Source organism: Astatotilapia calliptera, chromosome 18 (assembly GCF_900246225.1).
Source record: "Astatotilapia calliptera chromosome 18, fAstCal1.2, whole genome shotgun sequence".
NCBI classification, from domain to species: Eukaryota; Metazoa; Chordata; class Actinopteri; order Cichliformes; family Cichlidae; genus Astatotilapia; species Astatotilapia calliptera.
In genome coordinates this window covers 19,631,905-19,649,144 of record NC_039319.1, presented here as the reverse complement: position 1 = coordinate 19,649,144, position 17,240 = coordinate 19,631,905, and the positions used below count along the sequence as shown (strand labels likewise).

The following is a 17,240-nucleotide window of genomic DNA, read 5'->3' as shown; positions in this document are numbered from 1 at the left end:
GCCATATTTTATTAACTCTTTAATAAAACCAACAAAATAAAAACAATGCTGCTCTGTGTTCCTCTTGCTGAGGATGTGCATACCCTCATCACTGAATGATTGGCCACTGAACGGTAGGTGTAAATAGACTGCAGAGTGTTCAGTGTGGTGCTATCCACTTAGCCAGTGGTTGTTTGATTTCCCCAGTGTCTAATTTCCAGCAATCCTCTTGGCACTTAACCGCATACACCATATTGCTCTGTTTGTGCTCGGGAACCCGATCCTTGGAATGGATTGTTTCCTATTGTTAGATTTAGAACATGTTTTACTACCACAAAACCACTCTTTGTTTATTGCATTGAGATAAAATTAAACCAAACATCTATAAGATCTTAAAAACAGAAACAACAACAACAACAACAACAAAAAACCCTCAAATGGTATTTTCAAACATATGCGAGTTTACAAAGTAGGTGCTCTGCAATAATTGACCACCTTCTGCAAGGCCAATCAGTACAAACATAGCAAGCCAATAATCTGGCACTGCTTAAAATGGCTCACATGCATACACCACCCACCAAATTTATCTGTTTAAAAATAAACTAGGTGTTCACTCCACAGCAATCCCTTTTCTTTTGACAGACACGTCCGTTAAATAGTGAGCAATTCCCTGCCCATTAGCTTATCATTGTTCACCAGGGGGGAAGGGTCCTATTAAACACTAGTCTTGGAAGGCAGAATAAGGTTGTGCACACTGAGATAAAGCATGTGAGAGACTGACGGTCAAAGGCTTGTAGAGATGATGAGACACACAGAGAGAGGCCAACAGGAAATTAAGAATAATTCAAAACACCACTAGTTTGGGAGTCGGGGAGCAGAGGTCAAATTTTTTGTTCTTGTTCAGATAGGTCACCATAACTGAGGCAGTTTTCAGTGATGCTTTGTTTCCTTATGCACGTAGCCACTAAAAACATCTTAATGAGAAAAAAAATACAAATACAAATAAACACCACCACAGCCATTTGTGGCAGTGTATTTCACATAAACAGACACAACAAGTTTTGATGCTATATTTGTCCCACCAGTTGAAAATGTGCTAACCGCTGCAGCTGTTATGCTGACTGAGACACTGTATGCAGTTTTCAGATGGTACATTCAGGCAATTCATGATGTTCATGGAAGATTTAGGCCATGCCCCCAGATGCAAACTTTGGTTCCTTTGTCCTTTACACTGGTAGAAAAAATAATCATGTAAGGTAGTTTTTTTTCATTGATGCCTGCTGAGCCTGTTTTTGAACATTTTATTTGTACTGTGAATAAGCCATTTCAAATAATGTCACCTGGTACTAAAAAAGGCCCATCTTTTTTTCATAGAAAATAACATAGTTGAGGTAGTTCAGGCTTCTCTGCATAGACAGTTTCCCCCCAAAAAAGGGAAGACTAAGATGCAGAGAATGGATGGATGTAGGGATGGATGGATGAAGAAAATACCTGGAATGACATAGAATCCCTAATGCTGCATTTCTGCTCTTACTTTGCAAAAATGCAGTAAAGTCAGCGTCTGAGCATAATATGTATTCATGTTGAGAAGTCAGATCAGTGAATGTATCGAAACTAAACAATCCAAAGATTAAAGCTCTGGAGCTAAAAGCAGAATTTACAGTGAACCTAAAAGTGTTGGCTTTATTTCTTTCAGGCTTAAACTGTCTGCACTGATACTTTGGAGAAGTATGCATGCATCATCGGAATTCAGGATGCATTACATGCAGCAGTTGTTAAATCTCCCTACTTTTCTGCCAAAGCACATTTGACAAACTAGCGTGACTGCGACACACTGACATAACTGACGGCTCCAAGTAATGACCGACATTGCATAACTGATACCGTTTCAGACCACAATGCAGAATGTCAGCGCATCTGCACGCGCGCATGGGTGTGCACGCTTGCTGTGGGATCGGAGAGATTAGCAGCATAATCCCGACGGTAGTGCGAGTGTGTGTGTGTGTGTCGACAACAAGTCGCCGGTGCCGAGGAAAAACATCCATGGAACACCAGGAATCACACGGGCGCGTGCACACCCCCTCAAACACGCTTGAACAGTGGATTAAGGTTAAACAGATAAAGTACAAGAGGACTATTTGGCACTAGAGGTTGACATAATGTCTGACCCACCAACTGTACACAATGAAATTTCACATACCAACCTGACAAATGGTCATTACAGGGTGGTACCATTCTGCATGCCTACTTGTTGTGAGTCAAATAAGTCTGCTTGTCCATCTTTGTCCATACTCCTATACTTAACACATAGAGTACGACCCAGGCTTTCACCTAGACCCTAGATTCACCAGTCTGGTAATGTGAGACCAGCAGCTATATAAATAGCTTCCTCGAGCCAGACAAGGTGGCAGCCACACACAGAAAGCATTACTACTAAGGTTAGGGTTATGGAAGTTCCATGCTGTTTTTTCCTACTGCTCTCTCCCGTCAACCCAGGCCTGGATTCACTTGACTTGAGTGAGAGTCATTTTAACTGACTGTGAAAAGTTTAACCCTCTGATCATAGCTACGGACGACAGAAAAGACTCAATGGATAACGTAACATTATAATCACGTGGAGTGTGGGGGTTAAAGTTAAATTGCTCTGGCTAAGCTGTGCTAACAAAGGGTGGAAAAGAAATGAAGTGAACTAAGGACGCGGGGTAAAGGAACAGGAAGTGCAATGATACAGAAGAGGACAAGACAAAAATATGACAAAGATAATAATGTCCTATTGTCAAAAAAGTGCTAATTGTATAATGGTAGCAAACTAGATACTGTTTAGTGTGGACATTACTGCTTCTCTGGCAATCTAGCAGCACAATGTTGTACAGTGGTAGAAAATGAAAGTGGGTGAAAATGAGAGATAAACTAAGCAAACCTCTGTTTTTTCCAAACACCAATGCATTACATGAATTTTAAGCCCTACAGTGCATGCCTTCTTTATCTGCACTGTTTTGGACAGACTTTACAAGATTCACATCCTGCTTCAGTTTTCTTAGCTGTGATTTATAAGGAACATGATGGATTATAACAGGTTTTGCAATTAAGTTGATGTAGCCCTGAGAAACACTCTTGATGGCAGTCCCTTTGTCCTGGTCCTTCTTTCACTGTCTTTCTCTCTGTTGCTCTCTCACATTCACAGTGAAAAACACAAATCCCAGAGCCAGTGAATAACCTAAGAGTGTAAATGCCAGCAGCATTAAATGATGGGGAGCAACCAGTCACATTCACTTAGCACGTACAGGCAATGTGCTATCAATAATTGGTGCTTTAGCTGTTCAGCAGCCTTCCTCAAGATCATCTCCATTCTTCATCCATTCCCTCAATTTTTTCAACCTAATTTACTCAAGTTAAGAAGAAAAACTTACACACTGAACTTACACTGAGACGGCCTACACACAATGTCCAAGTACTGCTTGTTACAGACATGCCATAACTTGACCTCATCTGTGTGTTTCCTTAGTTACTAAATGTGTTTGCACAAAAAATAAGGGAGACAAGAAGTAGAAGAAATCAAATGAAGATGTAATTCTCAGGAATTTTATCTGGATCATTTCAATGTGCTCATGATATCTTAGAGACAATATATCACAGACCATCCCAAAGTAAAAAAAACAGCAGTTACACTACAGGGAGCTGACCTCATTTCCGTCTATAAAGGACTGTGTGTTGTTTTGGGGTGTGTATGTGTGGGGGATGATCTAACATAGGTCTTTGACAGCAAGTGTCTGCAGTTGACGCAAATCACGCAGAACATCTTGTCACATGATGCGGATGATAAAACGGGAGTGATGCTTCTGTGTCTGTGTTTAAATGCGCACAGCACTGCAGAGCTGGACTGAAATGTTCTAAATGTTTGACTATGTGGGTTTTTAAACACAGGTATCCACACACTTAACAGTTTTAAATTCTGCATTGGCTTTTTTCATTTTGAAATATTGTACTAATCAAATAATATGTAATTATAAACTTTTTTTATTTAAATGTACAATTATTTTACTTTATCGCATTTATTTATATTTCAGATTAGCTTCTAAATTCTTCAGATATTTGTTTTTTTATACCATTCTGTCTTTTTTACCTATTTATTATGTTTTTCTGATTTACCTTTATTTTTATTTTTTTTCTGGGATGAATAAAGCAACAGTTGGGTCCATAAGTTCTTCGATAATGATCCTTTTTTATTTTTTCATTTACCTCTATACACCACCACTGTGAATTTTAAGTCAAATAGTTAAGATGTGATTGAAGTGCAAATCTACAGTGGGTTTAAAAATGTGCTGCACTTGATGCTCAAAAGAAAGCAGCCAAACTAGAATAATCATAAATATAGATACTGTATTGACTGCCTGAAGTCACTTTCAACTGCTGCTTCTTTGTAGGTGTGTCTGCCTTAAGCTTTGTGTTCAGTAACTGATAATCATGCTCCACTCTGTGGAGATCAGGTGACTAACTTGGCCATTGAAGAACATCCTGTTTCCTTGCCTTGATAAACTCTTGGGTGTCATGGTTGGCTGTGTGGCAGGCGGGCAAGCAGGAGTGGTGGATCCAAAATGCAGGACTCAGACACAGAAGTTCAACTTAAAGCGCAGCTTTATTGCTGGAAAACCTCTTACTAACTAAACTCACCCAAAGAAACAAAAACGCTGGTGGACTAAAACACTGAAGCAGAATACTGAACTGGAACTAGAGCTAGAGCTGGAAACAAAACACTGGTAACACTGAGGCAAAACACACACACAGCTTGTTGAGGGTACGACGCAACACTGACACAGAGAAACACAGGGTCTAAATACACTGGGAAGTAACGAGGAGAATGAGACACAGAAGGAGAGCACAGCTGGGGGAAATTAGAACTGACGAGACAAGCAAAGCAGGACACATTCACATAAGTCACGGACCTTCAAAGTAAAACAGGAAGGATCACACAGAGACGCGAACTTGACACAGTGGAGACAGCAACTAAGAAACACAGACGTAAACCATAAGGCAGAGGACTCTAAGAACCGAGAGACACAGAGGGGAACTCAAACATGCAGACACAGACTTACACAGAACAGAGGGGACATAGAGAAACATGAAGGGCAAGGGATCGAAACTAGAAACCATAGAAACTCACACAAGTACAATGATACAAAAATTACAAAGAACTGAAACGCTGGGTCAAGAGACCCAGGACCCTGACATTGGGTTTGTTTTGCAGTATGCCCGAGTCATTATCCTCTGCACAGATAATTCATCCTGCTACTTCTATCAGCATTCACATCATCAATAAACACAAGTGACCTGGTTCAGCTGGCAGCCATACATACCCATGATATTGCCTTCACCACGTTTGACAGACAGCGCAGTATGTTTTGGACCATGGGCTGATTCTTTCCTTGTACATGTTGTTCTCTTTCCATTCTGGTAAAAGTTCATGTTGATTTCATCTGTCCAAAGAATTTCTTTTTGATGCTTTCTAGCAGATTCTAATCAAGCCTTCCCGTTCTTGAGAGTAGAATTTTGCCATCATGCACGTAAGCTATCCTCTCCACAGTTTTCCATGCTTTTTGATGCTGCTGAGCTGGCCAGCGCATTCCTTCATTTTAAAAGCATACCGGACTGTCTTGGTCACTTAGTTATATTTAGAGTTCCAGTGAACAGCTACTAAATGTGGGTTCGATAGGTTTGTATCAACTCCAGATCTTTCATTCAATTTATTTGTCATGACAAAAGAAGGGAGCATCTCTCCCCTGGCCATGAAACAGCTTCTCAATCAATTATCCACCTACTTTGATCCTCTGGGCAGAAAGGAGCAAGCAGTTCAACAATCAGACACACATATTTCAGGGTTTACTTGGGTGAGTATCTTTGGATCTTTACAGCTGCAATATTTCATTTGTTTATATAAATAAAAGCTATTATGACTGCAGTTGGATTAGGATGCTAAATATGTGAACATTAGGTTTCTGGGAGGCTTGATGACAAAGCACTGAAACATCCAATAAAATCAACAAACTTTCTCAGGAAGTTGAGCTTGATCAATCTACCTCAGTGGGTTTTTATCAACTTCTACTGAAGTGCCATAAACACTGTTGTCACCTAGAGCCAAGACTGCATGGAATGCAAGGACGTGCACCACGTAGTAAAGCTTGCCCATCATATCACCAGGACATACTTCCCGAACTTAAATCTGAATCTAGTAGCGTCATCAGAGACTTAACACACCCAGTCTATGATCTGTTTGTCTGGAAAGAAGGATCATGTGATAAGATCCAGGACAAACAGACAGAAACAGATTTTTACAAGAACTAAAGTTTGTGCTGTTTTCTAGACTTGTTTTTCTCTTCCAGCTTTTACACAAACATAAAACACAAATCACCACTCAAGCATCAAAATTTTTTATCTACTGCACTGCATTATTGCACTATTGCATATGCAAAATAACACTTATGCCAAGTATATATTTCTTTTAATTAGCTATTTTCATTTGTACGCTTTTGTGAACAAAAGTTTTTTCCTTTTTCCTTTACCTACATTTTTTAGAGCTATTACCTTTGAATGTGTAAATATGCTGTTTTTTCAGGTAAAATAACTGAAAAACAGGGAAAAGGAGGCCCATTTGTTTTGAAGTTCCAAAGACCTTCAAAACAAATGGGCAAAAAAGAGGGGAGCACGAACATACTTGAGCACAGGTATTTGTGCATGTGTGCCAGAGAGTGCTCATGGCTTGACTACTATACACTTGCAGCCTTCTGTTTGTGGCAGGACTGTCTCTTGATGGTGAAAGAACAAACAAAGCAGCCAGTTCCCCTCTGGCCTTTGCTGCTTAGAGGCAGAGAAGCTGACAGATAGAGGCTGACTTTTTGTTGTTGGGCCCTGTCAAAGCAACACGAGCTAGAACATATCCAGCCAGAACTGAGTCAGATACATGAATGGTGGTAAATGATGCGGCTAAGATTTTGTATGCAAATAAAGAAAGGTGAGCGCACAAAAGTAAAACAGAAAGCAGGGATTATTAGGAAACAGAGAGTCACTGAAAACAATAAGAGTGCTTGAAAATAGAAAAAAGAGCTGATGGTTAGATATTGACTTTAAGCTTAGAAGTAAATTTTAAATGAGCCAGTGCACCTGCTGCTGGTTGAAATGTCACATGAAGCATATGAAGAGGCATTAGAAGCTACAAATAGCTTTTTGGAGGCGGTATTTGGAGCAAAGCACAAGTTGTCCACAATACAACTACTAGATAAAGAGAGAGAAACAGGTGTGTATTGTTCATTTTAATTGGAACTTTTGTTTTGAAAGGCTAGAAATTTTACAGACATCTGGTAAACCCCGAAAAGCAGCTTTAGTATTCACAAGCTTTCATTCTTACAATATAGTACTATTCGGCTAGTCATTGTTGAAAGGTGAAACAATGTGTATTTGTCAGACACGAAGTTTCGGAGTTTGAAAGTGAGAGCTAGAAAAGTTTAAAAATGTTAAAATGTTTTTATTATTTTTTTTATCATTTATTATGAAGTTTTAATAGTGATTAGTGATTTTAATAATAACAATGAAAAAATCCCCCCCAGCAAAAGGTTTGGGAAACAAACAGAAAACCAAAAACCCTGATATAACCTTTGTTTTGAGTCTATTTACACATCAAAATCTTTGTCAGAAGAATGACTCTAGTTGTGCACTCCAATCACATTCACACAAGCACTTTTTTCAACAGCTAAGTGTTGTCTAAGGCTCACACTGTGGCGAACACATCAATAGTCAGCATCTTGCCCAAGGAGCAGCCAGGCATCAAACTACCAACCCTACAATTAGTAGATTGCAGTGACATCGCCGTCAGCTAATGTACAAACTTTGTACAGTCTCCTCCTCTACAGCTTATACTGAACATGCTTAGGATGGATTAAAGCAAGAGAACAATTTTCCCTTTGGGCTCAATAAAGTTTACCTTCCTTATCCATCCATGCATAATCATCAACTCTACCTTTCGATCCTGTGAAATACTGCAGCAATGACACTAGAAGAAAAGCTAACACAGATTGCTGAATGTAACATATGATGAAACTCTTAAATTGTTATTTTTTTATTTAATGCAGTTCATTTCTTTACGCTACTATGATACAAAGACCTCTACAAAAACCATCAGTCATTAGCTTAATCCCTATAAGCACACACCCCTGAGACTCCCACCGAACCATTTTCTAAATCCTAATAAAAAAATGTTGTCAAAGCCTCAATCAGGTCTTCTTTAATCCCCAGTAATGACTCATCAATGAGACATTAAATATTCCGTGATCTTATTATAGATCTCTGCTTGGAAAGAATATGACTGACACTCTCTGCCTCAGTCATCAGATCAAAGCACAAACAAGCCTCTCAGTTCCTCCCTTTGGTTCTCACATATCTCTCTCTCCCTCTCTCCTTGCCCCATGACTCCCTCACACACTCTTCCCTTTCCTTCCTTTGCCTTTGGCTGGGAATCTGGCCAACAAATCTGGGCTTCCAAAGAGCAGATCCATACTTGCCTGGATACTCAAACACTGGCTTGTTTCATGTATTGTCTAAGAGTCGTTAGCTTGGAGTTGTATCTCTGTCTATATCTTTTTGCGTTATTTGTCTACATTCAATATAAATCAAGATATCAGGGTATCATCATCTGTCGTTTGGTAAAAATGTCACGTTAACTAGTTTAAAGAGCGCCAGGTATTGGTTGTGTGGTGAAGCCGCTTCCACATACACTCACAGCATGTGGACATTTTCATAGAAGAGATTTAAATTCTGATGTGCTCCTGTTAACTGACACTCAGAAACAGTATAAAGATGGCTCTGGGCTTCAATAAAGTTCCCATACATCTATTAACCAGTGAGTCATATTAAAAGCCTGATCTGAAAGAGGGTTTGACATGTGAACCAAAGCTGTACAAGGAAAGCCCTGTTTTGGCGATGTTGTCTGTGCATGGTGTGCGTGCCAAGCTGTCTATTTTGAAGTCAGGTCAGGACAGGCTAGCACTTCAGGCCTCTCTCAGTCACTGTGAGTCAGTAAATTGTCTTGACAACAGACGGATAGACACGGCTAACTGACGACCAGACAGAGCGACTGAAAAGAAAACAAACAGAAACATGTAAGTCACATGGCAGGAAAGAAGCGATAAGAGAATTTCAAATAAAGGAGCCAGGAAGCAGACCACAAACAAAGCCTGATGGGAAAGATTCACATTCAGCACACAAACCACTGGAAAGCAACCAAATGCCAAGGCAAAGATGAAGATGTTTAGGGAATGTCAAGGCTATTAAGCCTGTGGTTTCTACTTTCCTCCTCGCCTCCAAACAAGCCGATCTGTCAAACCACCATGTCACTCCATTTTCCACAATCAGGAACCAGGCCACCAAGTCATTGTTCTATGTAGGCCACCATCAGTGATGTCACACATCTCCTGCATTTTGCAAAGCAGCGTGGGCCTTGATAATTTACACATAATGACTGAAGAATCATTCCAGCTGTGCTTGTGCCTGTTGGGAAAAACAGGGGATTTTAGGAAACTGACTCATCGGATCTACAGGATGTTAGTGGCACACAAAGATGTTGAAGATCCGTCTAGTTTACTAGTAGCCTGTTTTATAGAACCCAAACATAGACTCAATTAGATTAAGATTTAAACCTTCCTGTGAAAGAGTGGTCAGCAGTGAGTCAAATACTACATTTAGATTTTAGCAAGGTACTTGAAATGAGGTAACCAAGTACAACGCAATGGATTTTGTTCTATAGCTTTAAATTAAACATTGCTCTAAGCGATTTCAGTAAATTCAATAAAAATAAGTTGAATGTTGACCACTAGCTGCAGCGTTTGCACATAAAGACGAGGTTTTACCAGTGTCCAGACCTTGATAATAAATTAAATCTTAAGAACTGATTCAGGCTTGGACACTTGATCTCTGCCAAACTAAGAAATAAAGGAGCAACATTCTTCTGCTAATGGCCAAAATCTGCAAATACTATTGACTTTGTCATGGGGGTAGCACTTGTTAGCAAGACAGGGCAAGGCTGACTGGTAACACAATGACCCTCTAAGTGTTGGCACAAGCTTAATGATGTGAAAAAATCATTAGCTCCCTAACTGCTTACTGGGGCAGTGGGCAGATTATGTGTAGTTAGAGAATTTATGTTCTGCTAAAAAAAAAAAAAAATCCAAGCATTCGTGATGAGTAAGAACTGCAGAAAATTACTGCTACCTATAGCTGTAATGGAAATTACATCCATGAGAATTTAAAACTAATCTGCAACTCTGATGTTAAAAACTAAGTCTGGAATATACATGTATATATTTTTTAAATGGGAAACATATGCGCATGAGAACGTAGAACCGGAGATATATGAACATCACAGAAGTGTGTTGAAAGAAGAATTTAAGGCACCTTAACAAAGCCACAGAGCATGTATGGTGTTAAGATTTCCACATGCTGCCTATTAGGCCTCTAGAATTCAAAATTCTGGCATATCGCCCATATGGGAGCAGCTTCATTGTACTGCTCTGACAGGTAAATGTAGAAGATGTGTAAAGGAATGTTTCTATCTGTCACTCCCCTGTCTAATCCCCGTTTCAGTCCAGGCCTGAAAGAGAGCTTTTCATGGTTTCATCTATGAAACAAGAAAACCTAAATGCTTGTCAAAGCTGCACTCGTGAACTTGGGAGTGCAGCAGTTCTGTGCTTGTTGCATTCCTCTGACTGCCTGCCCCTGTCATTCGGTTCTTTTTTGACTCCCTTGCTCTGTCATACACTCTTTCATTGTGTTCCTCCATGAGCCTCTGTGCCTGTTGATGTCATATTTTCAGATGTGCTTCTGTTGTTTACCTTGATTTCTTGGTTTTCTTTCCAACTATACCTAAAGGTCTGTCTTGCTTGTGCTTTAGGGTATGGTAAAGTTGCTCCTTTATCAGTTTTAAAGACATCAGATTTCCCCAAAGATTGCTTTTAAAATGTGGGATTTTATTTTTACATTTTTTTTGGTCTTTCTTAAAAATTTTACTACTCGGTTAAGTGACGATTTTACTACTATCATTACACAGATGCTTGTTTCTTGTTTCTTAGCATTAGCTGTGTGATAGACTGATGACCCATCCAGGGTGGGAGAGGCTTCTGCCTTCAAACAACCTTATGTTGGGTAAGCAATTCAAATAATCAGTTGGTGCCTTGTAATACATGGGCATGTATAGTTTTAGCAGAAACTAGGAAATAAACTCCTGGAAAAAAAAACCCAATATAGCAGAAGAAATGTAAGAAGAAGAGGTTGAAGTCTGTGCTGTCCAAAACACTTGTAGTACTGTAAGTCTTCATGGGAAAATTGCAAGTAGCACACATATTAGCTAACATATATGTTTTAAGGGAGAAACAGAGAGGAATCTTATTACATTTTACCAACAGATCAAATTGTTGCTTTCTTTCAAAATGTCATAGAATTTTCATTTTCCTTCAGCTGCTCCAATGCATCGCAGTGAGTGGGACAAAGCTTGTCCACTGTCCTCCTTCACTGGAAACAGTCATTAAAAAGGAGCTGGATTGTGCTGAAAGGGTAGATGGTTATCCTCCCGGAGTGAGATGAAGGCAGAGGAGGAGGGCGGCAGAGAGATTTGGGAAGAAGGCCACAGGGAGACAGACAGGCCACAGGCTTTTGCTGAAAGGGTGGGTGGTTTAGCCATCCAACCAGAGAGGGAGGAGGAGAAAAGGCTGAGATAGAAAAAAAAATTACAGAAAGGGAAATGCTGGCAGGAAGAAAGGAGAGAATGAGGAAAGAAAAGAAATTAAAATCCTTCTCTGTTATATAGCTCATGATTTTCTGCCATGATGCATCAGAGGTCTTGACACCAGTGAAAAGCAGACATGGGTTAGCATGTATTTGGCAACATTACTGTTAAAGTTCTGTGCGCATAGCTATTAATACTCTGGGACCCATTTTCTCTTTCAATATTGTTCTATAAGCATAATAATTGGTTTCTATCGGCAAAATATTATATACAGTTTTGTTAAATAATAAGAAGACTGTGACTAAAACTACATTTTACTTTCATTTTTTAATCTAATGGAATTGTTCAACATTATGAACCGCATATATTGACTTTCTTATCAGGATGGCCCTGCAGCTTATTGCAACTTCATGAAATCACGCACACACATGGAAAAAAACTTATTAAATGCACAAAAATGCTTTATACACATCAAGCAAGACTAAAACCTTAAATGCTGCTGTTGGAAAATGTAATTCATTTTATATTGATAAACTGATTAACATTTCAGAGTAGGCTGAGAAAGAAGGACTGTTTAAGGAGGTAATATAATAAGCTATACTTTACTCCAAATTATCGCCCACCATATTATTAACGGGGAATGTAATTCCTCTTTCGGATTAGAGTGCCACCACCTGTCCCTCCCATCCAGCTGTGAGAAGGTGAATGCTCTTAAGTCCACAGGACATAAATGTGTTGAGTGAAGTCAGATCTTGCCTGACATCTGTAGCCTTTTCCTGCATCACAACTTCTAACAAAGCCCGTCGTTGTGTGGCCCAGCTTGTGCCCTCCGCCCACGCCCATCTAACAACCCAGATCCCACTGAACTGGCATCAGTCAATGGACAAAAACTGCCTTAATTAACTTCAGATCTGTCAGCTACCGCTGAGCTACGCCAAAGTAGGCATGTAAGTTCATGCCCCATTTGATCTTTATGGGGATTTTTTTCCCCTTAAATTAAAAGAGAGAAAGGTACACATATAATCCAGCAACTGAAAAAAAATCCTTACAGAAATTTGCAGCCATACATAAAACATAGGACTCCACTTTGATCTGATGCATGTGCACTTTTGTGCATTTATACAGCAGGTGTTATGTGCGTCCGTGTAAGCCTTTGATGTAGATGTCCTGATTTTCATAACAATATATCATTTGTACAGTGCAATTGTAAGAGCTCATTACCCAGAAATAAAAAAAACACTGCAATAGTTGTTAGAAAAGTCCTGAATCTGTGTGTCGCTAACGTTTAATTAGCAGTTATACAAAATCTTCTACTAGGAGGGCGAAGTAACTGGTGGCAATAGGGGAACAGCAGCTTGATTCCTAGTTAGCAGTTATCTAACAGCTGGCTGGAGAGTGTTGTCACAATGGAAGGCTGGTTTCTTTTCACCTATAGTGCAAAAAAGGAAAAGCAGAAGAGAGGGGAGAGAGAGCGGGTGTTTCCATTGCAGCAAAGCAGCATCGCTTCAGAGAGTAAAGACAGTGAACATCAAAGCTGGCCCTGGGCTAGAAAGAGGGAAGACAGAAGAGGAGGGAAGTTAGAACTCACAGACAGCGGTCCCTACTGAGAATCTTGGGTAAGGAAGAAAAAAAAGGACATGGACTGGTTGAAAAAGATGGAAAGAAAAGAGAAAGTCAAAGCCAAAGAGAAGGTCTTTTTACTTCAGAAAAAGGAACACGAACTTGACAGAACGTTATTAAGGTGGCTGTCTACAGGGGTAGTCACCACTTGACTGCCAGGGCAGATGTCTATATCGCCTAATACTGCTGGACTGCTCAACAAATGCCTTTACAAGGGCTACACAAGGCTTTAACTACAAGGACAGACCTGCTCATAAAAGCACATATCTGCTCCACAATGTTCCACACAGACACATGCAGTTCAAGAGTACAAACACACCACAGAAATGCATAGAGGTTCACTGGAAATCCAAAATCACAAAAGGCTCTGTTTGCTAAACAAGCATGAAGCGCTATCTTGCAGACAAAAAAAGACAGCCACACCTTGAACGGATCTCTACAAGGACAAACAGAGACACGTGCACAAGCTCAAATCGCTTCCATCCACTTCCTCTTTCCCGACCTCAAGCGTTTCATTAACTGTGCTGCAGAGTGAAATGATAATTTCTCTTTGGACAGACTTTGCAGCAGTTAAGGGGGCAGTTAGCCATCTGAGCCTGCTGCTGTGAATGTGTTTCACTGGGTGGCAGATGGGTTCAGATGGCAAGAATTCACGGGGATGCTGAGAGACCAGGAGTGTGTTTCCCAAGGAGCTTAATTGAAAGAGATTGGAATCTAATCTGTGAGTAAACAGTCAGAGAAGAGCAGAAGCTTTCTTCCATCCATCATTTGCTACATCAGCAAATTTGAACAGGAAATCTTGACAAGGATCCGTTCTCACTAAAAACCTCCCAAATTTAGACACCAAGTTATAAAACCTAATACTGGAATGACTTGTGATTGGTGATGACTGAATGGTGTTATAATTATCCAAATGTTTTTCCTGTTGTGGCATGATAGGAAAGGCTATTAAGAATTACAGGTGCCACAGCTTAGACTGATTAAAATATTGATTTGATGATCATAGAGAAGCAGCAGCAGGTTTATCATCACTGAAGGACAACTTTCAACAGAGTATGCACAAAAATATCATTTAGTCATTTAGGTTAATATGAAATATAGCATTTTTAAACACAATCAGTTTAGTTTGAATGTAGATTAATAATCTATACAAACACAGATTTTGGCCCCATTTGTCATTCTGTGGTGTTTTAAAAATTAGTAATAACTAATTCCAAATTACATGAATTGAAGAGATGCAAACTTTAAGAGAAAAAGGCTGATGATTTTACTTTCTAAAAAGTTATTGTGGGTATTATTTTGTAATATACACACATTTTTGTTCTTCATCTTAGTTGTTTTCCAGATAATACCCTGTTGTGTTTTATGTAAGAGCACATATTATGTGCTCTTTTAACTGTCACACTGTCAAAGAGCAGATGCAATGAGAGACTTTGTGCATGTAAATGGGAAATTATCATCACACATGAAACGGAGATCCACAGGGTTCTATGCTGGGACCTATACTTTTTACATTATGTGCATTTCCCTGAAGTAATATTATTATAAAACACTGCATACATTTTTATTTCTATATAAATGATACCCAGTTACATTTATCTATGAAGCCAGATAACAAATTCATTAAACTACAGGCATGTCTGAAAAACCTGGATGACCTGTAATTTCTTACTTCTAAATTCAGACAAAGGCAAGGTTACTGCATTTGGCCCTGAAAATGTTAAAAAACATGGTGTCTAACCAGATTACCTTGGCCTACAGTAGCACTTTGAGGACTTTTGGAGTCATCATTGATCAGGATATTTCCTTCAACATGAATTTTACACAAATAAGTAGGACTGAATAGCATTTTGTCTCAGAGTGATGGTGAAAAATTAGTTCATGCATTCCCTGCTTCTAGGACAGACTACTGTAATTCATTTTTATCAGACTGTTTTCTAAAAAGCCTTTAGTTAATCAAAAAACAGTGCAGCCAGTACTGACAGGGACTTTAACGAGAGATCATATTTCTCCTTGTCTCCAATATTAGCTTGTCTTAATTGGCTTCCTATTACTGTAAATCCAGAATTCCTTCTCTTCACATATAGTCTTTATAATCATACTCTGTCATATCTTAAAGACCTCCCAGTAGCATATTAATCTAAAAGAGCATGTTGCTCTCAGACTCCAGGCTTAAATTTGGCTCCTAGAGTGTCTTAAAGTAGAATTGGAGGCAGAGCCTTCAGCTCTCAGTCTCCTGTCCTTTGGAACCAGCTCCCAGTTTGGATTCAGGAGACAGAAACCCTCTCTGCTTTTAAGATCAGAGTTAAAACTGCCATTTTTTGATAAAGATTATAGTTAAGGTTGGATCAGGTGACCCTGAAGTATCCCTCATTTATACTGCTATAGTCTAAAGCTGCTAATTAGCAGTATGCTAACCACTCATTTAATGTCAGCAGAGTGTTTTGTATTATTATTCATCAGCCATGGAGTGATTAAATTATACAGTGTGGTTCCTGAATTTACAGAAAGGAAAACTGAAGGCAAAGGGCACATTGTATGCATCAAGGTAGTGTGTGTGAGTTTACTGCCTGCCCAGCTAGCTGAGGTGAAACACAGACATTGGCAAATAATTTAAGTTTCTATCAGCTCAGTGTCACACTCCAGTTTCCCATAGTCTGAGCCGCCTCAGTAACCCGAGGCTACACATCACTACCTCAGAGAGTAATGCAGAGGAGTTAGGCAGTGCTCCACCCACAGTTATTTAGTTATTTTGTATCCTTTGATTTTTCTGTTTCTGTTTTTTAATTTATTCATTTACTAATTCTTTTTTTTTTTCATTTTTCATTCATTTAGACATCATTCAAAGTGAGCAGGGCCAGGGAATGAGAAAGATAGCAGACCACATTTGTAAAAAATTCAAAAAAGAGTGACTTCTGGATAAGTGTGACAGCTGTGCTTAATCATGGCAAGCTAACCAAGAGAGATGTGAAGAGAGCAAAGAGTAAAAGAAGGCGAGGAAAGCTGACAAGAGGAAGTGAGAGCCTGAGGGGTGAAAAAAAGGTACATTTAATTTCTAAAGTCATATCGGAAAACACTAGGAGCCTAAAAATGAATGGAAGCTTTAAGAAGAAAGTGGCTTCTTACAGTAATAGAGTTGATTCCAGTAAAAGCACAACTCTCTTGAGAAAGCATCCCAATATGGAACACCAGAACTTATCTTTGTATTTCTTTTATTGCAAAGAAAAGTAAAAAAACAGGAACATTGCTTTTTCTTTTGTTACGTTTTAAACGGGAAAGTAATCTAAAATTGCGTTATTAAATATATATTACTATAATAACTAGTAATTATAGATATATAGAAGTTCGTTTTGAAGAACAAAAGAATTCAGTATGTAGAAGGAGAATATATGATGACCAAAATCTGCCTGGGAAATGACCTACACAAGTCCCACTTACCTCGGTTCAGCCCTTTCAGTCCTCTAGGCCCTGGCCATTCATCAGCAGACATCACATGACAAACCAAAACCATTCATCCTGAGCCACAGCCTCTTCTGCCCAAAAGGATTTGTGATTCAATTTGACTGAGTGATGCCCTGGGCCTCAGGGCTGGGACTGAGTCTGCTAGGGTTTGCTGGGGAAGTAGGGTGCATGGTATAGGGACACGCAAAGGACAGACTGTATGACAGAGCGCTGCCACTACCGCTGCATCACAGCTACATGGTGTTGCTGTTCATAACATTGTTTTTAGAGGACACACAAAGCTGACAAATACAAAGACAAACACACATTTATAAGATGAAAAAATGATACAGCATGCAACTTTTCTTTGTAACAAGACAGATAATAAGATCAAGTGGCTATAAAAGACGTGATTCTTAGTTAAAATTCAAAAAAG

General features: G+C 39.3%; 1 protein-coding gene across 3 annotated transcripts in view; it reads right to left on the bottom strand.

The window, feature by feature from the left end:
• gpc1b (glypican 1b) overlaps positions 1–17,240 on the bottom strand; it is a 57,791-nt gene that overhangs the window by 25,903 nt on the left and 14,648 nt on the right. Inside the window, exon 1 of one of the 3 annotated variants that reach the window (XM_026148684.1) lies at positions 2,184–2,355. The exons of the other annotated variants lie outside the window; for them this stretch is intronic. Coding sequence (XP_026004469.1) covers positions 2,184–2,214 — 31 coding nt within the window. The 5' untranslated portion in view covers positions 2,215–2,355. Of the gene's footprint in view, positions 1–2,183; positions 2,356–17,240 lie in introns of those variants that run through there. 3 annotated transcript variants of the gene reach the window in all.